Raw genomic sequence first — 24905 nt, 5'->3', positions numbered from 1 at the left:
TGAAACCAAATGTACACCAGCCACGGTCTTTCTCTAGACCATTCAGACCACTGGGCCCTGGCCACACAGCTGCAGCCACAGCCTTTGCTGACATTTTTTTCTTACCTTTTTGTTTTTGTTTATCAAGACGGGGTTTCTCTGTATAGCCCTGGCTGTCCTGGAACTCACTCAGTAGGCCAGGCTAACCTTGAACTCATAGAGATCCACCTGTCTCTGCCTCCTGAGTGCTAAGATGAAAGGCATGTGCCACCACCACCTCCTGGCATTTTATCATTTCTAGGGGAGATTTATTTAAAAGTTCGTGAATGATTCAGACACTATGTTAAGCCCTACTTCATCCTCTCAGGGGTTCAGGGAGGTGGGCACCACCACTGTCACTATGTTATTGTATTTGTTTTAGTGTGTATGTGTGTGAGTGTATTGTGCAAGAGTACATGCGTGATATACACAGGTGTATATGCAGGTGTGTGAACCTATACGCACACTACAGAAGCCAGAGGAAGCCACTTGAGTGTCCTGCTCTGTCACTCTCTCCCTTATTCCTTTGAGACAAGCTCTCAAACTGAACCCAGAATTGTGTTGGCCAGCAAGCCCATTGATCCTCTTTGGCCTCACAGCCAGGCTCCAACGCTAACCCCTAACAGACAGACTCAGCTTCAGCTAAGTCCTGGACTACCCAGACATCACACCCCACCAGAACAATGAGAGGATGCTCTGAGGTCCTCCCTGCCCATTAGGAGAAGTAAGTTTGTGCAAATAACCATAAAATTAAACCCACCCAGGGAGGGCCATTGATTTACAATTGGCATAGCTTTGCCAGATGCTATCTAGTCTAAGAACTGCCTTGGCCTCTCCTGTAATGCTGTCTGCCCTTGGCTTTGCAGGGTGTGTTCCCAGCAGGGAAGGCCTCTCTGCTAATGGTTGCTGCTGGAACTTGAGTTCTGGCAGATTTCCCATATGTTGCAGAAGAGAGGCCAGCCATGCCCCCTGGTGCTGGAGTCACCCTCTTATCTAATTCTGGGGCCTGAAGCCATCCCCAGGAGATTAGAGACGCTCCTACCCTCAACTAATTAACAAGGTGGCCTCCTGCTGCAGAAAGGGAATGAGGGCGGAAAAGTAGGGAATGCCTGATTAAACTGGGACCCTGGAGGGCAGGCTCAGAAATCACTGATGCATGCTTGAGACACGTCTGATGGGCCAGCGCGGTTCTCTGCCTGAGACCCAGAGTTCTGTTCCTTCTCAGCCCCTTTGTACTTAGACTCTTACAGCCATAGACTCTACACACAATATAAAACGCTATGCATTGATGATTCCTAACAATCCGTATTCTCAGATGGAAAATCACGGCGACAATTTCAAGATGCTCCTTTTTTTTTTTTTTTTTTTTTTTTTTTTTTTTTGCCCCACATGGGACAATCAGAAGGTGCTCCCCACCCCACACCTGCGGAGTGAGCATCTGGAATCAGAGCAAGGCGTTTGCTTCTGATATCAGCTGTGAATCTAAATATTTGTGTTACTGTCAGTTTACATAGAAACAAAGTTGTAGTTTTGGCTAAGGAATGGCCCTCAGAGTTCAGCCTCTGCAGTTTAGCAGCAGCCTCTGTCTTTGGAAAGAAAGAGGCCTGCCTGATTTAGGCGAGAGACAGATGTAATGATGGGAAATGGAAGGGAATTAAAATGATCGGAAGTCACAGCATTGCAACACCTCTGTGCCACCAACTTTTGACATTCTAATTAGGATACTTGCTTATGCAAATCAAGGCTGTCACTTTTCTCCACCACAGCTCAGCGCCTACAATTGTTCCAGAGATGTCCGGTGAGGCTGGCCCCTGGAACATGATTACAACTCTCCCAGAATTTTAGAGAGTTTTGGGGAGTTTCCACAGAGGCCCTAGCCTGTGGGCAGCCCGGCACAGCTGTGCTTTTGTCCTGTGAGCCACCAGGACGCCTTGAATTTTTCCCATCAAGCAAAACAGAATGTGACACTGAAGTGTTCTCAAGAGTGGAGTGGGAGACAGCCAGGAAGGGGTCCACCACACAGGCATCAGGAAGTGGGTGTGCTCTTAAATTAACGGCTGAGCCATCTCTCCACACTTTTTACCGGTCTTTCTTTCTTTCTTTCTTTTTTCCTTTCCTTTTTTTTTTTTTTTTTTTTTTTTTTTTTTTTCTTCTTTTTGGTTTTTTTTGAGACAGGGATTCTCTGTATTGTTTTGGAGCCTGTCCTGTCCTAGACCAGGCTGGCCTCGAACTCACAGAGATCTGCCTGCCTCTGCCTCCTGAGTGCTTGGACTAAAGTCATGCACCACAAGTGGTGTTCTTAATTACTGAGCCATCTCCCCAGGCCCTTTCACGAAGCTTTTAATAGTAACAGAACAAAATGACTCATGCATAGATAGGTCCAGACATCTTCAAAATACATTGACAAGACCATTAGATAGGTTAGAGCAAATCAAGGAAAACTCTGTTGTAGGCCTGAGGTGCCTGATGATACTCTTAGCTTTTGCGTTGCTGAAAGCCATGGCTCTGTTTATATGTTCTTAAAGACCATCTCAAGGCTGTTAGGCCACACACGAAGGTAGGCAGTTTGGCTCTGCATCTTTAACTTTCCACAGGGCCTTTATTTTCTTGTTTTCAGTTTGGTTTCTTGAGGGTTTTTCCTCCTGAGAACTTTGGTTCACAGAAATCTTTGTAGTTTGTTTCTGCTGTTTCTTGTTTTGGTTTATCTAGGCCAGGATGGATTGAAGTCCTCCTGTGTGCTTCCTGAGCACTGAGGTTACCAGCATGTGCCATCATGCCCAACTCTTTTGGTTACTGTCCTCATCCCAACCCTGTGTCAATACTGGTAACTGTGTCTAGGGCAGTGACTCCCAACTTTCCTAACACTGTGACCCTTTAATAGTTAATTCATCACATTTGCCGACACCCCCACACACACCATAAAATTATTCCATTGCTGTGAAAGAGTCTTACACCTCAAAGGGGTCTTGACCCACGGTTGAGAACTGCTGGGCCCTGCGGTTGCCAGGCTGCTCCTGAGAGTTTGCAATCCTCTTGCCTTGGCCTCTGAAGTAGCTGGCACTGGGCAGCCCTGCACCACCAGCGTGTCTTAGTAGAGAGAAATCTTGAAGACTCTGGTCTTGCTGGGTTGTGGTGCACAACTTTAACCCCAGCACTCAGAAAGCAGAGTCAGGCAGATCTCTGATTTTGCAGCTAGCCTGGTCTACAGAGTGAGTTCCAGGACAGCCTGGGCTACACAGAGAAACCCTGTCTATAAACAACAAAAAAGAATACACAGAGAGGAGGGGAGAGGAAGCTGAGTACAGGGCAAAAGAGCCTCACATCATGGAGACATAAGGGGATAAGTGAGCTCTCCACAGCATTCTTCCAGAGGATAACCTGAGATTAAAGTCAACTAATCAATCACTCCATGTCTCAGAAGAGTAGCACATGCTCACAAGATAAAGGTGCCCATCATCACCCTGCTACCAAGTCTTGAGACCTGAGACTCCCCAGGACCCACATGATGGAAAGAGAGAGTCAACCCCTGCAAGTTGTCCTCTAACCTCTTCCATGTGCGCATGGAAGTATTCTTGTAAGCGCACGCACACACACACATACACACACATACATACACATGTATACACACACATACATACATATATACATACACATATATACACACATACACACACATACACATATATACATGAATACACACATACATACACACATACACAAATAAATAAATGTTAAAAAAAAAAAGTGCAATCCCTTTGACTCCAAAAGAAAAATAAATGAAGCTCCTACACTTAAAAAAACAAAGTTGGGGGCTGGAGAGATGACTCAGTGTTTAAGAACTCTTTCACACAGAGAACCTGGGTTCACTTCCAAGCACCTACATGATGGCTCACAACCATCTGTAACTCCAAGCACTCCTGTGGGACACATTCATACATATAAAATAAACCTAAAAGAAAAACTGTTTAAAGAGTGCTAGGTAGCTACTTCCCTCGTGAGAACCTGGCAGCCATGGGTGGGATGGGATGGGAATCTTGGCTGGTGAATCCAATGCTTTGGATGGATGTTTTTCAATATGGGGGGCCCCATGGCATAGCATCCAGCACAGGAGAGCTAGCTACAGGCCTTGGAGACCACCAGTTCTCCCTGGTGCAGATGGGAGCTTTCTTCTCCATTTTCCAGGAGTGCCCATGTCTGGTCTGACAGTAATTAATGAGCTTGCATGAAGCTGCCCCAGGTAGGCTAAGCCAGGGCTTCCTAGCTTTGTTGGGAAAACGGAACAGAATCGGTGTGGGCTAATTAATTGGTCTTCAGGTAGTAACTACATCAAAGATACCTTGGGTACCCTGGGAAGCCTGGGAGAGGCAACCAGCTCAAGATTGATGAAGGGCTGCTAAGGTCAGGCTTCAAAACACAAAACCATCTGCCGACCCTCTGGGGCTGGTACCTGCAGAAAAGCAATTTTAGAAGAACAGGTGCTGGCTTTTAACTTAGCCCTTCTTTTCTTTTATGCTGAAATCATGACTTTAACCGGGAAGAGCCTCCAGTTGGTGAAATTCACAAACTGTCAATTGTACCTTAAAATAACCTGGCCCAACGGTATTGCAATAACCTTGACTGGCTACTGCCCAAAGTCACAGAACACACATCCCTAGCCGTAGCCACTCTGGCATCCCCAGAATGTTAAGCAGCTTCAGGACACAGTGAGTTCCAGGCACCGTTTCAGGAGACTGAAAGCTAAGGAATGCTGTTGCCCTCCAAACAGCATGTGACTGCAAAACAGAGAACATGTAGCCCATCTCCTCTGCGTGGCATTGGGTGAGAGCCCACAAAGTCCTTGGATTCTGGTCCCTTGTAGGTTTCTCCTGGCTCAGTGGGATGAGTATTTTCAACTCTGTGATGATGATCCATGTTTGGTGACAATGGTTCAAAGACATCTTTGCTCCTTTAAAAACAACACAAGGGATCTTCAAGAAGGTTCAAAGCCCTCTCTCAGTGACACACCTTCTCCAACAAGGCTGATTCTTCTAATCCTTACCAAAACAGTTCCACCAACCAGGGCCAAAGCATCCAAATGTATAAGCCTATGGGAGCCATTCTCATCCTAGCCAATCCATTCCTTACACACACACAGGCACTGGCCTACACATTTACAAATAAAATGTAACAAGTTAAAGGAAGAACTTTCCTTGAGAAGAGAAAACTGCTAGTATCCTTCTCACACAGGGAGTTGCTTTCTTGGGATTTGACTGTGCATAGTACCCAGCACTCGGAGGCTGCCCTGCTCTCATATTAGGAGCTCAGCTAGCAGTAGACTTCAGCACTGTCCAAATAATGCTAGTTTTGCAGGCTCAGAGGATGCCAGAGTTATAGGATATGGAGAATTCCACCAAGATTTCTTCCTTTTCTTTTCTTTCCTTTCTTTCTTTCTTTCTTTTCATTTTTGAAAATTTCCCCATCTCACACCACACATAAACACATTACTTTGAGGAAGATAGAAAATACAGTGTTTAATAGAAACCAGGGGGCTCTTCATATTATATGTCTGTCTGTTCATGCACTTATGCTGTAGTATGTGCCTTTCGTGTACACGTGCAGGTCCTAGACCAAAGTAGTGTCTTCCTCATATTTTTCCCCGCTGGGAGTTGAACTCAGGACCTCACACAGCTATGTCAGTGCTGTGCTCGAGCCCCTTGCTCAGCCTCCTTTTATTTTAGTTACAATTACTTTTTGACACAGGGTCTTACACACCCTACAGTGACCCTCCACTTACTCTGTGATGAAGGATGGCCTTGCACTCCTGTTCCTCCTGCCTTAGCTACCTGAGGGCTGGGGTAACAGGTGTAGACACCTGTTTGGTTTGGTCTGGCTTTGGAGGCTGTCCTGGAACTAGCTCTGTAGACCAGGCTGGTCTCGAACTCACAGAGATTCGCCTGCCTCCAGAGTGCTGGGACTAAAGATGTGTGCCATTAACGCCTAGCCATCACATCTGTTTTTAATGTGGTACTGGGGATGTAACACAGGTTTTCATGCATGCTAAACAGGTCCTCTACCAACTGAGCCACATAGCCAGCCCTTTCACCTACATTTAAGAACCATTTGACAGTGTCACCATTAAATATGTTGAAGCCATTTCCAGTATGGAGAGTAATTACATTCTAAAGGATAATGCCCACAGTAAGAACTGTGGGAGTCTAGAAAAGACAAATACAAGCGTACAACTTCTTCAAGATTTATTTTTATTTAGTTATGTGTCTGTGTATATGTGTGGTTGCACATACCTGTGCAGGCAAAGGCCAGAAGTGCATGTTGGATCCTTTAGAGCTACTTGTGGAATTCGCAGCCTGTTACATGAATGCTGGGATCCAAATCCCATCCCTCATGTAGCTCTTAACCACTGAGCCATCTTTCCAGCCCCCTGTTCACACCAACTTTATGCACAGCCCCAAACTGGAAGCCAGGTAAATCATCACAAACAGAAGAAAGTATAAACAAACTGTAGCACATGACCAAACAACACATTCTCCCGTAACAAAGCCTAAACAGAGAAATGTACATACACTGGTGTATGTTGTCAGTTCCTGCTGGAAAGCAGTATGTGATTAATTAACATAAGGGGACTCCTTAGTGTTGCATAAAATAAAGTTTGTTTTGTTCCCCTTTTAAAAAATGGTGGGGGGTTGTTTGTTTGTTTGTGGCCTCAGCAAACCAACTTGTCCTGCATGCAGTTTGCATGTTTAATTAGTGATCCTTCTGTGTCTGCAGTTATCACCATGACGATTAATAAACTAACTCCTTCAAAGCTCATTTAGCTATCAGAGGTGCACAACCAGGTATAATTAATTCATCATGAATAAATCATGACTGATTAACTAATCTGTTTGCTACTAACACATTGCAGAACAGCTCCCACCTGAGCAAGGGTAATTTTTCTCTGCTGGACAGAGCTGGAAGCTAACACCAAACCAACCTGTATAAAATTGCACTTTTAAGCAGCAAGTATTATTGGTGCAGTCAGGGAGCTTCTGAGTTGTAGCAGTCAAATGCTATTGAGTTGCAGAGTCCATTATCAAGAGAGTGATGAAATGGCCCCTATATCTGGAAGCCTGAGTGCAGGGCAGGTGTCACACTAACCCATTGGCTAGAGGGACTGTTTAAACTCAAAGTACTGGCCCCAGGCTGCAGAGCTCCAGACACAAGTGGTCCAAAGAGGGCCGGTGGTTTTGCTTTCCTAGCAAGTTCCCATATGGTGCTGAAGCTCATGCTGATGAAGAGATGTTGCTCAGGGAGCCCCCTCCCTTTCTCTTCTGTTGGGATGACTTATAATTGCTGTGCTTCCCAAGCCCTTTCTATAGATTCTAACAGTTTTGTTGTAGTTTTTGGTTTTTGAAGAAAGGTCTCAGGGAGCTCATGCTTTCCCCTCACTAGTACCAGGTTTACAGTGTGTACCATCGTGCCTGACAGGATGGTGGCAAATTCTCGATTTCTACCTTGCTTGAGCCTGAGTCTCTCTGAGTGTTTGTCACTGTGCTATAAATGCCAAGCTAGTTGGCCTGTGAGTTTTCAGGTAAATGGGGGTGGAGGTAGGGAGAGGGGATGGAAGGATAAGGGTGGGGGGTGGATGCTCCCATCTTGACAAAAGTACACTAGAATTACAGCCACTCATCACTGCATCCATCTTTTACATGGATTATGGGAACTCAAACTTGATCATAAGGCTTGCCTGGCAAGTGTTTTACTCATCAAGCCCCCAGCCCACCCAATACATCCTTTCCTCTATTAATTTTCTGAGTTTTTTCCCCTAGGTTTTAGTTATTATACATGAGTGTAAAAATGGAGAAGATGATTTTTATTACATTTATTTGTTTTTTGTACATGTGTGGGTGTATGCATTCTACAGCACCTATCTGTATATAAGTCAGAGGACAACATGCAGGAGCTGGTTCTCTGTTTCTACTGTGTGGGTTCCAGGAATTGAATCAGGTTGTCAGCCTTGACAGCAAGTGCTTTAGCCACTCAGCAGTCTTGCTAGCCCCCAAATCATTGTTTTGTTCATTTTAGCTACACTGAAATTACATTGTCCCTCAACACAAACTGTTTCATTTTGCTATCATCACAGCTCATACAAATCCAAATACCTCATCATCATAGGACAACCTCCCTAACAGTCTCCAGCCTACTTGTCCTTTCTTAGTGTGATTACATCGTGAAATGTTTTCCTGCCTGTCACTCTGGGTGGTACTCAGAGTTCAGCTGTCCCACTTGCAAATGATCATCTCTGCTGGGTTCTTTTCTGCTTTTATCTCCTCGTAGAGTGGTGGAGAGGTCACAGGACCCTCCCTCCCCTGAGTATCTAGCCTCTCCCTTCCATCTGTGGTATGAAATGTTGCCTAATCCCACGCAGAGCCCCAGTAACAGGCTAGGGGATATAGGCCAGCGAAGACTAAGGTCACCTATGCTGCTACATGAAAGTCACCATTGCTGGATAAAAGCCTTTCCAGGCGCCACCTCTCAGAGGAGCACACCCACGCTTGTCTATGCAACCCCTCTCCTGTGCTCTGTAACTAAGACCAATAGCTCACTGGTGCCCTGGGGGAACTTTGGTGGCATTGTACCTTAGTTTGTCTTTGGAAACTCAGGGGATGGAGAGGATATGTTTATGTGGCCCACAGGGAAGAGAAGTGAGAGTCCCTCATCAGCTAAGGAGTCTGGAGACACTATCTGCCCTCCAACAACTGGCTTCCCTTTCTGTTCTTCACAAGAGGGTTGAGGGCACTGGTCGTTGGGCTTGCTGAAGCCCATCTGGGCATTTGTTGTTGGTTTGGCTTGGGTTTTTCTTTTCGTATTTGGTACAGAGGAAACACTGTGTTTTGCAGTGGCCACAGCCCAGCATACGTGTCTCTAGACTGTCAGTGTGCCCTCTAAGACAATAGCAGCGCCACCCTTCATGTCAACTCGTCCATCAGGTCTCAGGGAAATGTCCAGTTCCCCTCCTCGGCGGGAACACTGAAAGGCTTAAAGAGAACACAGAGTGAGGACAATTAAGAGCGTTTCCCTTTGATTAGCCACCCACACAGGGAAGTGTTACAAACCTAGAATTCCAAATAGGCCAGTTTCCAGAATAAATTCCTTCATGTGTCCACAGCCTACCGCCCCCCCCCCCATTCTCCTGAAGACCCAGAGGTTCATGCACAGCTGATATGCACACACTGCCCGGCCTTTTCCTTCCTGGGCCTCTGAGAAGGCCCCACCTTCAGCTCTGAATTAAACAGAGGGAGTTTGTTTTCTCATAACATATTAAAGCAACCATATGTGCCAGGCCCACCAAAGAGGCATGACCTCAGATTTCTAGGCACTCAAGAAGTTATTACAATTACCTAGAATAGAGAAAAGGGATTATCAAACTCAAAGGTTACATAGCAAGCTAATTATACTGATTAAGATTTATTAAATACTTACATTATCAGAAATATCTGTGTTTGGGAAGGCAGGAGTGGAAAGGGTTAGGATTGGGGGATTACTGAAGGGGAGATCTTTCAGGGATATTTTACATGAGCGATAATATACGATATATATGTATATATATATATATATATATACACACACATATATACATACACACACACACACATATATGATCTACTTTTTTGTTTGCTTTTTTTGGTAGGTTTCTGTTGTTGTTGTTCTGTTTGTTTTGTTTTGAGACAGGGTTTCCTTATATAGCCCTGGATGTCCTGGAACTTGCTCTGTAGACCAGTTTGACCTCAAACTCAGATATCTGACTATCTCTGCCTTCTGAGTGCTAGGATTAAAGGTGTGCACCACCACCAACCAGCTCAGTTCTTACTATGTTTTTAAGGAGCTAGTGTACATGAGAATAGATGTGAGCCTAAAATGAGGCAAATGAAAAATTTGAGCTGGAAATAAAAATTTTTTAAAAATTTTGATCTGGGCATAGTATTGCACAGTCCCAGCCCTTAAGAGGTATATGCGAATGGGAGGCCAGCTTGGTCTACATAGCAAGACACTGTCCCAAATAGTTAAGGGTTGGGGCTTTGACTCTGGTCAAGCATTTGCAAAGCCCCAAGTTCAACACCCAAGCACCCATAAAAGAAGAGAGAGAGGGAAGTATCCACCCTACCTCGCATCTCTTTCTTTCCAAGCTGCTGGGACCAGTAACTGCTGAGAACGGTGTGCGCAGATCCTGAAAAGTAAGACACTATGAGAACAGGCAGAGAAAATGGACGTGTGTGTCCCTGATTGTGTTAACTGATAAATCACTTAAGCAGTTTGACTAAATCTTAGTTGATTTAATCCTAATGTCAACCAGGACATGGCAGAGTGTGCAGTAAGGAAAGGAAGATGGTAGTTCAGGAATGGGCTCTCCCAAAAAGTCTATCAACTATGTCTTACTATTTCTGAAGAATTAGACTCCAGATATTTGCTTGCTTATTTTTTGACACAGGGTTCCGTTTCACTCAGGCTGGCTGGAATTCTCTATGTAGCTGAGACTGGTCTTGAACCCTGGTCCTCCTGCCTCTACCTCCTGAGTGCTGGGATTACAGGTGTGTGCCACTACGCCTGCTTTGGGCTTTAATTTGGCTCCACCATTCATTGCCAGCTCTTTCCCCTGGAGTTAGAGTTTGAGGCAGTTGAGAACCACCTGATGTGAACCCTGGCAATTGAACTCAGGCCCCCTGTAAGAGCGGTATTCATCTCTCCAGGCAGCATTGTCAGCTCTTGATAGGAAATGTAAGGCCTTCATATAATCCTTTCGGTAATTTCCGAGGAACATATCTCCTTCCTCCTAGAGCACATATGCAAGAAAAGGAGCTCAGACACAGGCTCAACCTTGCAGGGCCTTGTGGACAAAAAAGAACATTCCTTTCAGCCAGGGTTTTGTTATTGTTTGGTGTGCTGGGCAAGCTTTTCTATAGACCAAGTTTAACTCCTTAGTTAGTTGTGTGATTGTACTCTAGAAGTAGATTACAGACTACATATGAAAACAAAATGTAAAGTCATGCCAGGCATGGTGGTGCAGGCCTGTAGTCCTACATAGGGATTCTTGAAACCTGTTTTGAAGATTTATGAGCTACATAGGGGGCCTGAGGCCAGGCTGGGCTACATGAAGCCAACCCTGAAAAACAGGAAAAAAAAGAAGAAAGTAAAAATGCTATGATTTTTATAACTGGCTGAAAGGTTCTTAGGGAGGAAAAAAAGGACGTTCTCTCTTCTCACCCAGCAGACAAGCTTACTGAGCATTATGAGATGTCTAAGTATGATAACCAACATTCTGCTTTGCCCAAGACTGGGCACTAAAAGCTCCATGTCCCAGAGTCCCTCAATGTCACTCTACCCTAGCTAGTCCAAACATCTTCACCTTCTAGAAAACAGTACACACAAAAGTGCACTGCTTCTCAGTCTTGGGGATGCAGCTATGTGTACACAAGCTACTATGGTGTGCTGGTTAGTTTTATGTCAACTTGACACAAGCTAGAGTCACTGGAAAGAAGAGAACCTCAATCAAGAAAATGCCTCCACAGATCTGGCTAAAAGGGGGTTTCTTAATTATTGATGGTGGAGGGCCCAGTCCATTGTGGGTGGTACCATTCCTGGGCTGGTGATCCTGGGTTCTATAAGAAAGCAGGCTAATCAAGCCATGATGAGCAAGCCAGTAAGCAGCATCCCTCCATGACCTCTGCATCAGCTCCTGCCTCCAGGTTCCTTCTCAGTTTGAGTTCCTATCCTGGCTTCCTTCAAGGAGGGATACAATGTTGAAGTCAAATAAACCCTCTCCTCCCCAACTTGCTTTTGGTCATGGCATTACATCACAGCAATGGGGAGAGACTCAGTGGAATTCATGGAAGCCATGGGCATTTTCCCCAGTCTTTTTTTTGGGGGGGGTTCGAGGCAGGGTTTCTCTGTGTAGCTTTGGAGCCTGTCCTAGAACTAGCTCTTGTAGACCAGGCTGGCCTGGAACTCACAGAGATCCACCTGCCTCTGCCTCCCGAGTGCTGAGATGAAAGCCATGCGCCACCATCGTGGGCAATTTTCCCCAGTCTTATGCAATACTTTGCTAAGCTTGTGTTCATGCATGCTGTTTCAGAGAACTCAATGAAGTACCAGAGCCACATGGCTCCTAGCATTTGGAGCCCCTTTCAGCCTTGAACTCCATTTCCCCCAGCAACTCCCACTATCAAGCACCCCTACCCTTGACCACATAGACCACTATTCTCTGAGAGGGTACAGGTACAGGGTGTGCCATTCCTGTCCATCTTTGATGTCACTCCTCTGCTTCTGGCTGGTACAAGGTCTGCAAGTGTTGGCTCAGGGCTCTAGGTGCATTGCTAGTGAATAATGTAGGTCTGTTGACATAGCTCTGTGGTGGAGCACTTACCTAGCAAGCAAGGTGACCCTGGGTCTCATCCCCAGAATAGGAAAGGTGGAGGTGGAGAAGGAGGGGGAAGAAAGAGGCAGAGCTGAACATAGTTAATGTCTGCTGGGCATTTGCCATGTGCCAGGCATGTGCTGTACTGACCTAACCCTCTGAGGTTATTAGTCACATCACACAGAGGAGGGACTGAGACTTTTCAGGGGTTTGTCACAGGTCCAGGTGATAAGAACAAGGGAGCCAGGGCTGCAGAACTCCTTCTTAAATCACTTTTCACAGATTTCAGTGAAGGGGAAGAGGGAGAGAAAGAAAGATAGAGAACAAAGGCAGCCCAAGCCACCCAGCCGGGCATGGTGGCACACAGCTGTAACCCCAACACACATCTGCAATGCAGCGCTTGGAAGGTAGAGGCAAGAGGAGGCAGCAGGAAGTCAAAGTCATCCTTGGTTCATGCTGAGTTAGAGATCAGCCCAGGTTACAGGGAACCCTATTTCAGAGAACAAAATCAAAGCATGGCATCTGAAGTGTCACATGAAGGCTAATTGTTTTAGTTCCTTTCCTTGTCACTGGTATAAAATACTGTGATGAAGCAACTTAAGGAGTACAGAGTTTACTTTGGCTCATGGGTCAAGGTGCACGGCCCTTCATGGCCTCCCAGTTGGCTGCAGGAGCTTGAAGCAGCTGCTCACATCCCAGCCACAGTCAGGAGAGAGCCGTAAATGCAGCTCCTGCTTAGCCCCTCCCTGCCAGGATCCCAATCAGGGAATTAAGACAGGCTCCTCCACTTGAATTCACATAGTCAAGGTAAGCCCTCAGAGCTGTGCTCAGAGACCCATCTCCCAAGTGGTTCTGGATTCTTTAACATTGACAACACCAAGAACTACACACAGTGTGTAGAAATGTGTATTCTTCCTTTTCCCTAGTTACATTACCCCTGATCATAAGTAAAGAGTACCTGTCACTGGGTCTTCAGGCAAACCAACCCATGGTGCAAAGTACCGGGAGTAGAAGTCATACTGGGGTGTCTGCCCCCCAGGCTCTCCTCTCAGAGTGAGAATGAGTCCTTTCACCTTCCCTGTCTTTTCAATTCGAGGCAGAGGTTCTGTGTTCACCTTCAGGCTCTCTAGAAAGGACCTTGAGCATAAAAAGAATGGATCAGCAATAAGTATTCCACAGACCACCCCCTACAAAGCATAGGAAAGAGGCTGGGCTATGCCCAGATGGCTCAGCAGAGGGACGGGAGAGCCTGCCTTTGACATCTGCCTATGGGAAAGGAAGTGGTTGGTCCAGGCATGGTGGCATATCCTCTAATCTCAGCACTCAGGAGGCAGAGGCAGGTGGAGCTCTGTGAGTTTGGGACCAGCCTGGTCTATAGAGCTAGTTCCAGGAAGCCAGGGCTATATAGGAAGAGCCTGTCTCAAAAGAAGTCAGATAGCAGAGCTGGAAATCTGGGTGCTGGCATGTAAATGGTTAAAACAGGGCATTTACCTGTTATAAGAGTCGCTGAGCCGGACCAGGAGTTTTCGGGTATCTGGAGAGTACCGAATATCCTGGACCAGGGTGTCACCTATGGCTGCCTGTGAAACAGATCAAAAATGCCTCAGAGGGCCTGAAAGATGGTTTGAAGAGAAAAGGTACTTGCTGCCAAGTTTCATAACCTGAATTCAGTCACCCAGACCCAAATGACAAGAGAGAACACATTCCTGCAAGTTGTCCTCTGACCTCCAACCTCACACCATGGCTTGCCCAGCATGCATGGAGCCATAGCACAACATAAACCAGGAAAAGGATGAAAAGTTCATGGTTAGGCTGGAAAGACAGTTCAGTTGGCAAATTGTCTGCTTTGCAATCATGAGAACCTGAGTTCAAGTTTGTTTGTTTTTCTGGCTTTCCTGAAACTTTGTAAACCAGGCTGGCCTTGAACTGACTCTGTCTGCCTCTGTCTCCCAAGTGCTGGGATTAACGGGGTGTGCTACCACTGCCCAGATACAAAATGTATTTTTAAAGCCAAGCATGATGACTAACAGTTGTTATCTCACTGTTGGGGAGACAGAGACAGGAGGCTCCCCAGGGCTTGCTGACTAGCTAATCTAGCCTAATTGGTGAGCTCCAGAACAAAGAGTCTGGGTCTGGAGAGATGAATAAGAATGCTACTTGTGGACATGGATCCCCAGGAGCTACATAAAAGACCAAGTATGGCGACATGCACATGCATACTTGTAAACCCTGGAGATGAGGGAAGGTGACATGGGAGACTTTCTGGAGTGCTGTGTGTGTGTGTGTGTGTGTGTGTGTGTGTATCTATTTATTTGTGTGCATATCTGTATGTGTGTGGGCTCAAATGTAGAGGTCAGGGGACAAATTGCAGTTGTTAGTTCTCTCCTTTTGGTACCAGGTCCAGCCTCTGGTTGGAATAGTGATATGGCAGCTACTAGAAGGCTTTGCACTGAGCTGCTCTAAGCACTGAGATGCTCCAGCTCCTGTGGCTGAAGTCCCTCTGCCTTAGATACTATCTGCTATTGTGTAGCTATTTGTTACCAATTGAAATATTCCCTCCTGGAGAAGGGAGGAAGGCTCCTCATAAGGAAACCTACAAAGTCCAGGAAACCCAGAAAATTACAGGACTCACAAGGCTCATCCCTAAGGCTATGAAAACATCAGTTCTAGAGTAGAGACAGGTGGAATTGCCCACAGGTTGTACAGGGAGCTAAGGGATGCTGGGACTGGTCTTTCCTACAGAAAATCCAACACTCATGTAATAGTGGTGTGACTGTTATGGGAGGTAATCAACCACTAGAGGCATGCTTCACAGGATGGAAGTCATTTCTCATACTGTGAACCTTGTTAAATGCCCATGGCTAGGAAGGTCAAGGGCCCTAAGAAGGAACCTACTATTGTGGTTTTGGTAAATAGACATGTATCACACAACCTTCTAAATACTTGTGTTTACATCTATAGGTTAGTGCTATCCTCAGCCTTTGTCAGAGAAGCTTAGTTTTGGAGTAAATAATAGTTAATGTAGAGACTTATCACTGGTCAAAGGCTGAGATGAAGTGGCTTTTGAATGTTTGGCCCTAACTGAGACATTTATTAGGTCCAGAGAACACAGTAAGGAGGAGGTACGGGGAAGAGTATAAAAGTCAAAGGATGGGGGGGGGGGAGCACTGCAGATGGATCTTCTAGATATCACATGGCCACTACATTCATGAGCATCACAGCAGCTATGGCTATCTGCAAATCATCAGGCTGGTCAACATTTCATTATGAATGAGGGACAAGCTCACGAAGTCTGCAGCTCCCCTGATAGACTAATGGTAGTTAATGGCAACTGAAGAAAGGATGTCATTTTGTCAGTGGTATATAAATTGTCCAGATTCCAGTAAATAATGTCCACCTCCACCCAGTGCTCATGCAAGCAACTCTGTTTAGATTCAGTGGGACAGATACACACACAGACACACACAGAGAGAGAGACACACATACAGACACACACATAAATACACACATAGAGACACATACAGACGCACAGGTGTGAAAAGTAGGGAAATTGTTGGGAAGAACTGTTTCAGTGGGGTAGGGAGAGGGAAGAGAAGAATGGTAAGGGTCGTAAAAAAGACCAAAATTTGTTCTATACAGGACTGAACTTGTAAAGAATTTTTTGTTTGTTTGTTTGTTTTGTTTTGAGACAGGGTTTCTCTGTGTAGCTTTGGAACCTGTCCTGGTACTTGCCCTGTAGACCAGGCTGGCCTTGAACTCACAAAGATCTGCCTGCCTCTGCCTCCTGAGTACTGGGATTAAAGGCGTGGGCCACCACCACCTAGCCTGTAAAGGAATTTTTAAAGAAAGAAAACCCCAAGCTTTCCTACTTGAACTTGTATGGGCACACTGTCACCCCTGGCTGATTTCTCCTTCCTGCTGGAATGAACAGAAATCCAACCTTTCGTTATTCAAGGCGGCTGAAGATGCCTGATACCTTCTTCATTGACTCTTACAGGTCTCCTCTCTCTCTCTCTCTCTCTCTTTCTCTCTGTTTCTGTCTCTCTCTGTCTCTGTCTCTCTCTCCCCTAAACTCTCTTATTCCTGTTCCTCCATGGAGGTTATATTGCTTATAGTCATAGTGTTGGTTGTGATGGCATGAACTTGTCATCCCAGCAAACATTTGATAGGCAAGAGAACTGCAAGTTCCAGGCTAGCCTGGGCTACACCATGACTACAAATCTATGAAAGTAATCAATTTGCCAAATGAATACAATACTAACATTCTAATCTGAAATTACCTAGGCTTCCACTGCAACACCTGCACTGGTAGGAGGCCCATTTTGGGGGATCACATTATGTTAGAACACAATCCAAGAATGGAGTTATGCAAGGTGATATTCTGAGTACCCGGAAAACAAGAGTCTTGTGATCTCTGTTTCTTCACACAGAATTGTTCTTGGAATGTGCTTTTGTGCCCCTCCCAACTGTAGTGGGTAGGATTGAGTTTACTTCAGATTGTTACAACTGCCTGTTGCTATTGGTTTATACACCTCTATGGAAAAACGTTTGCCAAGTGAGCTTGTCCTTGTGAGTGCCTTGTGGGTATACGCTCGACTGGGGTGAACTCTTCTTAACCCTCAGAGGATGAATAGTCTGATTCTCTGAAAAAAAGTTGACTATTGCATGAGACTTTAGTCCACATCATGTTTAGGTCCTGCGCTTTCAGGTTCATGCCACCAATCAGGGTGGCAAACAACATCACACCAGAGCTTTCTGTTCAAACACGAACAAGTGAGCACATCACAAGGCTCTAACTGGATTCTTTCCACCAACCTTTATTAAGTCTTCTATTTCATGGAAGTCCTAGAAGAAAGAAAGACATACAGTCAGTGCTGAACAGGAGAGCTGCGGACTAAGCACAGTTTTTGGTAATAACAGTATTTGTTACAATTAGGTGTAAATGCAGTGAGAAAGAGCTAACCTGGGGGAAGGCTGGGTAGAGAGGAAAGTCCAAGACAATCCTGTCCTCTGCTCTTCTGGCCTTTAGCTCCCCACTCATGGTGGCAAAGGTTAGAGTGCTGTTTGTGTTCTCTGGACAGAGGAGGAATCAAGAATCAGGAAAATAAGCTTGGTACTGAAAGGTACCTGCAGAGCATGGACCTTCACGCTCCCACTCAGGAAAGGCGACACCCCAAATCACTCACGAGAAGCAGTCTCAATGCAAATAGCATGAGGAATTTTTATTCCAAGTGCACAGTCATATGCCACACAGGAGTAGAGGACTGAGGACCTCTAGTGCAGAATTGAGATAGCTTTTATAGGATTTACAACAAGGCTAACAAGGCCAGTTTCAAAGCCAGCCTGTTATTTTCACTAGGCCTAAAAGCAAGGTCATGGGAGAGTTCAAAACTTGGATGGTTAATAAGGTTTCCTAGGTTACAGAGATTTAGCGTACCTGCAAGGTTAGGGGATTTTTCTTTCTCAAGGACCAGCAGGCTCAGTGGCCTTGTCCTTGAGTGGCTGGCAGAATGTACTCTCCAGTCAGGGAATTATCTGTATCTATTGGCAGAGGCACTTGTTCTTTCTAGTTTTCCCTTCTTGCCATGAGTTCCGTCTCTTTTAGTTATTAATTTTCTTTGTAGACAGGATGACCCATAACAATTCCCAGACTGTTGTGGATAACAATATTCTTCAGACAGTAGGTGGTTATGAATAATAATAATTTCCAGAAACCTGTCATCATGACCAAGCTATTTCATGTGTTTTTCTTTTTCCTGAGCTTTGCATGCAGCTAGGGTGATTTTTTAAATACATGCTGATGGGCTTTTTAAAAAACTTTCTAACTTTTAGTGGTCATTAGAAAGTTAGGCTGTATTTTCATCCTTTCAGTACAGGGGACTTCCCTAACCTCCAGTACTAGAGACTGAATCTGGCACCACAGATTCAAGGCCTACTTTAAATGTTTTTTTATTTGTTTGTTTGGTTTTGGGCTTTTTGTTTTGTTTTGTTTTAGTTTTGCTTTTTCCAGACAGGGTTTCTCTGTATTGCTTTGGAGCCTTTGGAACTCACTCTGTAGACCAGGCTGGCCTCGAACTCACAGAGATTCACCTGCCTCTCCCTCCCGAGTACTGGGATCAAAGGCGTGTGCCACCTGGTCTCTTTTTTCTTTTTCTTTTTTTTTTTTTAATAATTTCTAATTTATTTTTCAAAACAAGATCTTAACTATGGAATCCCCACTAACCTGGAGCTCCCTATGTATGCCAGGCTGGTTTTGAACCCACAAATACCTACTTGCTTCTACCTCTAGAGTGCTGGTGGTCCATCCATGAAATCCTAGTACTGAGAATTTAGGGCAGGAAGACCAAGCATTTCTCACAGCTACAGAGAGAACCCAGGGCAAGCCTGAGTAGTGGGAGCCAGGTGTGGTGGCACACATCTTTAGTCCCAGATTTGGGAAGGTAGAGACAAGAGGATCTCTGTTTGAGACTAACCTGGTTTATAGAGTGAGTTCCAAGACAGCCAGGACTACCTGGATCAGAGAAAAACAACGACATATGTGCATGCATAATAAAAGCATACATGAAATGAAATTCATATTACTTATTTTGTGGAACAGCACAGCCGCAGATGCCAGGGTGGCGTGACCACACAGAGGAACCTCACTTGCTGGTGTAAACCACCTTAGTCCAAAGCAGGGACCTTCAGAACAGGGAAAGCCAAAGAGACACAGGTCAGACCCATAGTGGCAAGTCTTCAGCTTCGAAGCATCTTTAAATCTCTTGCTGGTGTGGTTAACAGCAACTGTTAGCAGAAGACAGATGCAGACTAATCAGACATCCACAGGCTCCCTGGGGCTAGGTCTGCAGTGGAAACATTAGGTTCATCAACACCCTTTTAGTCCATTTGGGTGGTTGTAACAGAACTCCACTGGTTGGGTGACTCTTGGAGAAAGGAATATCTGTAATAGACTGGATGGCTTGCAGGTTCAAGGTCTACAGGTTGGCACCTGCAGAGCATCCTGTCACTGCATCAGCCCAGGGCAAGCACCAACACACGAGGGCGCCAAACACCCATGTCCTAGAAGCCCATCCTGAGACACCAACCTGCCCCTACAGAAATGTCATTACTCCATTATTTTCTCTTAGGATCTACTTACCAATATGCTACCCTAGGGGCCCATTTTCCAATACATGGCTTTAGGTAGTGGGAAACCTTAAATTTTAAACTTAGGCTTAACTTCAACATTCCTTTTCCTAGATGAACTAAAACCCACAATTGCCATCGGCAGGCAGATAACACATAAGCACTTCCTTAAGCCTCCCTCCTAGGACAATGTTTCCCCAGCCACCCAGGAATCAATGAAAAATGTGTATTTACTTTGTGTGAAGTTGTCACTTGGTTTCAGTTTCCTGATGAAAGCCGTTTCCGAGAGGTTCATTTCCCTTGCAATTTGTTGATGGACATCTTCAGCCAGTGTCTTAATTAGGAACAAAATGTTATGGAGACTTCCTTGCACGGCCAACTACCCTTAGCTAACAGCAGTTTACTCTCAACTTATGGAATTTATGTTATGTGCTGAGTGATTCAAGGCATGTTTATGCAGTCAGTTTTTCTGATACCCAGGCCTACAGCACCTATGTGGAATCGCAATTAGCAAAGCCACAGGTGTAAAAATCCAGAGTATTGGGCTAGGTTCCTCTGTCAGTTTGTTATCTTTTTAATTCTCTATTTCCAAATGCAGGGAATTAATCCTAGGGCTTCATGCTCTATTGCTGGACTATGGCCACGGCCAATTTTAATTAATTGATTGATTACTTTTTCTTTGTAGACAAGTTCTAAGATGCCGAGGTGGGTCTTGAACTAGATTCTTCTACCTCAGCTTCTTGAGTAGCCTGGATCGGGGGCTGCACACTCAGGCCTGGCTGATTGCTCTATGTTTTTCTTGAGACAGGGTCTCATTGAAAGGCCCAAGCTGTCCTGGGACTCACTATGTAGCCCAGGATATCTCCATACATATAAACTCACAATCCACTTCCTCAGTCTCCTGAGTGCTGAGATTTCGAGTGTGTGCCACCATCTCCACCTACTGTTTTTCTCTAAATGTACATTTTTTAAAAAGACATTTCAATGTGGGAAGGGGCTGGATATGTGTGCTTTTGAATACCACCGTGCCCTTGTGGAGGTCAGAGAAAACTGTGTGGAAGTTAATATCTTTCCCCTCTCACCACGTGTGTCCTAAGGATCCAGCTCTGGTCATCAGACTTGGCGCAAGCGCTTTTCCCCAAGGAACAATCCCACCACCAGCACCTTTTGTTTTTAAAGACTTATTGATTATGTATAGTGTTCTGCTTGCATATATACTTGTACACCAGAAGAGGGCACCAGATTTCATTATAGATGGTTGTGAGCCACCATGTGGTTGCTGGGAATTGAACTCAGATCCTCTGGAAGAGCAGCCAGTGCTCTTAACCTCTGAGCCATCTCTATTTTTGTACAGTTAAACTCAGCAGTACATACAAAATGCTTCTCCAGTGTCAACACTCCACGGTACTTAAGATGAGACCCTTGTTAGCACCTGATAAGAAAAGCCTTTTCTTCTATGCAAAGCAGTCAGTTTAACTTTCTGGGGCATGCATGCCACAGTATGCATGTGTCCGTCAGAAGACAACCCTTTGGACTCCCTCACCTTCCAGCCAGTCGTCAGGACTGTGAAATAAGTGCCTTCACTGGCTGAACCATGTTGCTGACCTTTCAAGCAGTTAAACAAACAAATAAAGCTGAGGATGGTGGCACATACCAATAGTCCTGAAACTCAGGAGGTGGAGACAGAAAGATTAAGTTAAAATTTTACTGAATTGGGCCAGGCAGTGGTGGTACATGCCTGCCTTTCATCCCAGCACTCGTGAAGCAGAGGCAGTTGGATTTCTGTGAGTTTGAGACCAGCCTGGTCTACAGGAGCTAGTTCCAGGACAGCCTCCAAAACCACGGAGAGGAAAACAATTTTTTTTTTTTTTCTGAGTTCTGTGCTGGAGAGGAAGAGAATTTAGAGAACCATGCAAATTTTTAATAGCTGGTGAAAACCAAATATTTAAATCCTTCAAATCTCAATGATATTATATTGCATGGCTACATAGAGAACCTGTCATCATCGCCCACCCGAACCCCACTACTGCCAAATATATATTTCTGACTTGGAGATATGGGATTACACTCACTGTAGTGGAAATGTGGAACAGCCAGTCACTAATGGGAAGGGAGAGAGAGCAGGCATGGCTGTGGAGGTCAGAGGACAATTTTCTGGTGAAGATCAAACACAGGGCAGTTCACTCTCCTGACACTGCACTGTGCAGTCTGGGTTGCTGGCCTACAAGCTTCCAGAAGATTCTCTGGTCTCCATTCCCCTGTCTCGATAGGAATGCTGGGGATACAGGTGTTTTCAATATGCTGCCAATTGAACCCTAGTGAACTGAACTCTGCTCATCAGACACAAACGGATCCCACCTTTACCCACCCCAGTCAACGATTCTCGACCACGAAACTGTACTGTCCTTCCAAGGCACAGCTTGGCCCTGTAACCTGACTGGGGAGAGGAGAGGATGAATAAATGACAGACAGATGTACAGAGAAGCTGGGATGGGGTGGGCTGTGTTCGTTCCAGTGGAGGGCACCTACTCAACCCAGAATCTCTGCCTGTTTATTACATACAGCACTGGGATGAGGCCTTAGCTGGCATCCCTGCCAAGTTTCTGTATGGGACAGTCATAGGCTGTGACCAGACCTAGGAGGAGGAAGCTGCAGCTGCCTACTCTAGACATTCTGTCAGCATTCCCACACAGACCAAGTGATGCTTTGCTTCTTCCTGAGCCTCACCCAGGGCTTGACAATTCCCATGGCTCTGAGCACTGGGACCCTTAACATGGCTGTGCTCATAGCAAACAATAGACACTCACTCAGGACTTCATCCACTGCCCACAGTGTTGCCCAGTTAGAGAGGGTCTTCCCAATATAAGTAACTTATCTGAGGCCTCCCTCACAGACCTGTCAAGAATGTGTCTCCAAGGCCACTCTAGAGCTTGTCAAGATGACCATCGTCATAGGAAGCTCCCTGCTTCCTACTGCCCAGGGGACAAAACAACAGTTACCCAGAAGGCCAAGGAATATTTCGCTATCCCATTTGCAATTATCCTAATCAAAAGCCTATATATTTCTAATATAAGTTCAACTAATCCTTTATTTGGAGGAGGCACATGTCCACCATAGCACACCTGTGAGGTCAGGGGTTCACTTGCAGAGGAGATTTCTGCTTCCACCCTGTGATTCCCAGGGATTGAACTGGTCTTTGGACTTGGTGCCTAGGAACCTATCCCTGCTGAGACATTGCTCCCACACAAAAGAGCTATGTATACAATGAAGGTTTTTGGCAAATTTTCCAGGTCCTAGAGATCAACTCCTTCTAGTTTCTACTTAATTTCCTGTAAGTACCTTATTTTCTTGATCCTAGAGAGATTTTTAAAACTATTTTGATGATTATTTTGAGAAAAAGTGTGTGTGTGTGTGTGTGCATGTGTGTGTGTGTGTCTGTCTGTCTTTCTGTCTGTCTGGCGGTACACTTGAGTGTAGAGCCTTTGGAGGCCAGGAGAGAGAAAGAGAGAGACTTTCTGTCTGGGTTTGTATACATGAGTGCAGGGCTCCTGGAGGTCAGAAGAGAGTATCAGATCACCTGGAGTCACAGGCCTGGTCCCCCACTCTGTGCTGCCGCCTCTTCAACTCTTCAATGGGCTCCAGTTCCTCTGCATGCCAATCTCTATGCTTCCAACTCAGTCTAGGTATAGCCATTCCCGTCCTAACTTGAACACATGACCATCACCAACATGACAGAAAACACAAGCCAAAGAAGCAAGCACTCAGGATGGTCTCACATCTTTTCCACACATCTAGAACTTCAACAAGGCCCTTGAGAACCGAGTACTTACATTTTCGAGGAGGCAGACAGCAGCAGGATTGCCACGGAAAGCTGTTGCAGTGAACGCATCTGCTATGAAAATTGGGAGCTTCATTTTCCTCACCGGCTCTGTCTGCAAGGTCTCAGCCTTGCTGGAACCTGCTTCACTTCCTGCTGTTCCAAAACAAACGCCAGAATGTTAATGTTTCACTGGTGCATACATGCACGCAGTTAATGGTTTCTCAGATACAAAGCCAAACGATTATTCCAATGCATTTCCTTTTAAAGACACTAATCCTCTAATGTTTTCAGCATTGAATTACCGTTTTATTTTTTGTTGTTGTTGTTTTGTTTTTTGAGACAGGGTTTCTGTGTAGCTTTGTAGACCAGGCTGGCCTCAAACTCACAGAGATTTGCCTGCCTTTGCCTCCCAAGTGCTGGGATTAAAGGCATGTGCCATCATGTGCCACCGGCAAACAGTGGGTTTTCATCAGCAGGAAACAACATCAAGTCTCCCTCTTCTTGTTTTTTTTTTTTTTTTTTTACTATCAGCCTGAATCTTTTTGTTTGTTTGTTTTGTTGTTGTTGTTTTTCTGAGACAGGGTTTCTCTGTATTACTTTGGAGCCTGTCTTGGAACTCTCCCTCTGTAGATCAGCCTGTCTTTGAACTCACAGAGATCGGCCTGCCTCTGTCTCCCGAGTGCTGGGACTAAACGTGTGTGCTACCAACACCTGGCCTTATCAGCCTGGATCTTAAGTCTGGTCTTGAACTTGGGTATCTGCCTGTCTCTGCTTCCCTAATTCTGGGAATAAAGTCCTGTACCACCACACCTAACTTCCCTTTCTCCTTTTGAATTTACTTAGCTGCTAGAAGAATGTCTGGTACAGAAAATATACACACTGAATGATTTAAGTGGTAATATGCTCTGCTCACATCTTAACTGAACTTTGGAGCCTGGAAGACAAGCAGGAAGCTTGGTCATTGAAGCCATCTTCCAGGATGTGTCTCCATCAGCATCACTGTTTGCCATCGAGTCTCAGCTTGTTAATGCGAATGTTTGAAGATGTCCTTGTGGATTGCCTTCTTTATATCAGATAGTGTGAGTCAGCACAGAAAGCAACAAAGCTTCTCTAATGATGTGCGGTTCTCTTCTAGCAGCTGGGATGGAGCCCAGACCTCACACACACAACTGGTAACTGCTCAGCCACTCAGCTTGCTAGCCTGTGGGGTCAGGGTGTTGGCCTTGAGCTGTCTGTGCAGCCTAGGCAGGCCTTTAGCTTGCAGCCCTCCTCTCAGCTTCCTGAATAGCTGGGATTACAGGCTTGTGTCTCCTGGCATCAGGTGTTCACAGCTGTAACAGGGAAGCTTGTGAGCTAGGCTCAGCGGCACAGGCTTGTGATAGCAGGACACTGCAGCAGGAAGACTGCCCTGAGTTCAAGGCTAGCCTGGGCTATCTCAGGCTCAAAGAAAGAAAATATGTAACAAATATTATGTTGGGGACTGGCTGATCTTCAGCCTCATTAGTTCTATCTAGCATCTCTCACTCCTGGGAGAGAAAATGCATGACCTCCAGA

The 24905-nt window shown here is 45.4% G+C and overlaps 1 protein-coding gene across 1 annotated transcript; it reads right to left on the bottom strand.

Annotated features, from left to right (window-relative positions):
• Positions 1–7861: 7861 nt before the first annotated feature.
• Positions 7862–23503, bottom strand: LOC127224053 (phenazine biosynthesis-like domain-containing protein 1). Its single transcript, XM_051186820.1, has 9 exons — positions 23362–23503; positions 19766–19865; positions 18989–19087; positions 17370–17479; positions 17222–17251; positions 13898–13986; positions 13365–13543; positions 10160–10222; positions 7862–9032 (listed from the first exon to the last, which is right to left on the bottom strand). Exons 1-9 carry the CDS (start codon positions 23443–23445, stop codon positions 8920–8922), a joined length of 867 nt encoding a protein of 288 aa, XP_051042777.1. The 5' UTR covers positions 23446–23503; the 3' UTR covers positions 7862–8919.
• Positions 23504–24905: the final 1402 nt, after the last annotated feature.

The sequence above is a fragment of the Phodopus roborovskii genome, unplaced genomic scaffold (genome assembly GCF_943737965.1).
Source record: "Phodopus roborovskii unplaced genomic scaffold, PHOROB, whole genome shotgun sequence".
Classification (NCBI taxonomy): domain Eukaryota; kingdom Metazoa; phylum Chordata; class Mammalia; order Rodentia; family Cricetidae; genus Phodopus; species Phodopus roborovskii.
Note: the sequence above shows the minus strand (reverse complement) of the source record. Positions and strands in the feature narration are given on the sequence as shown.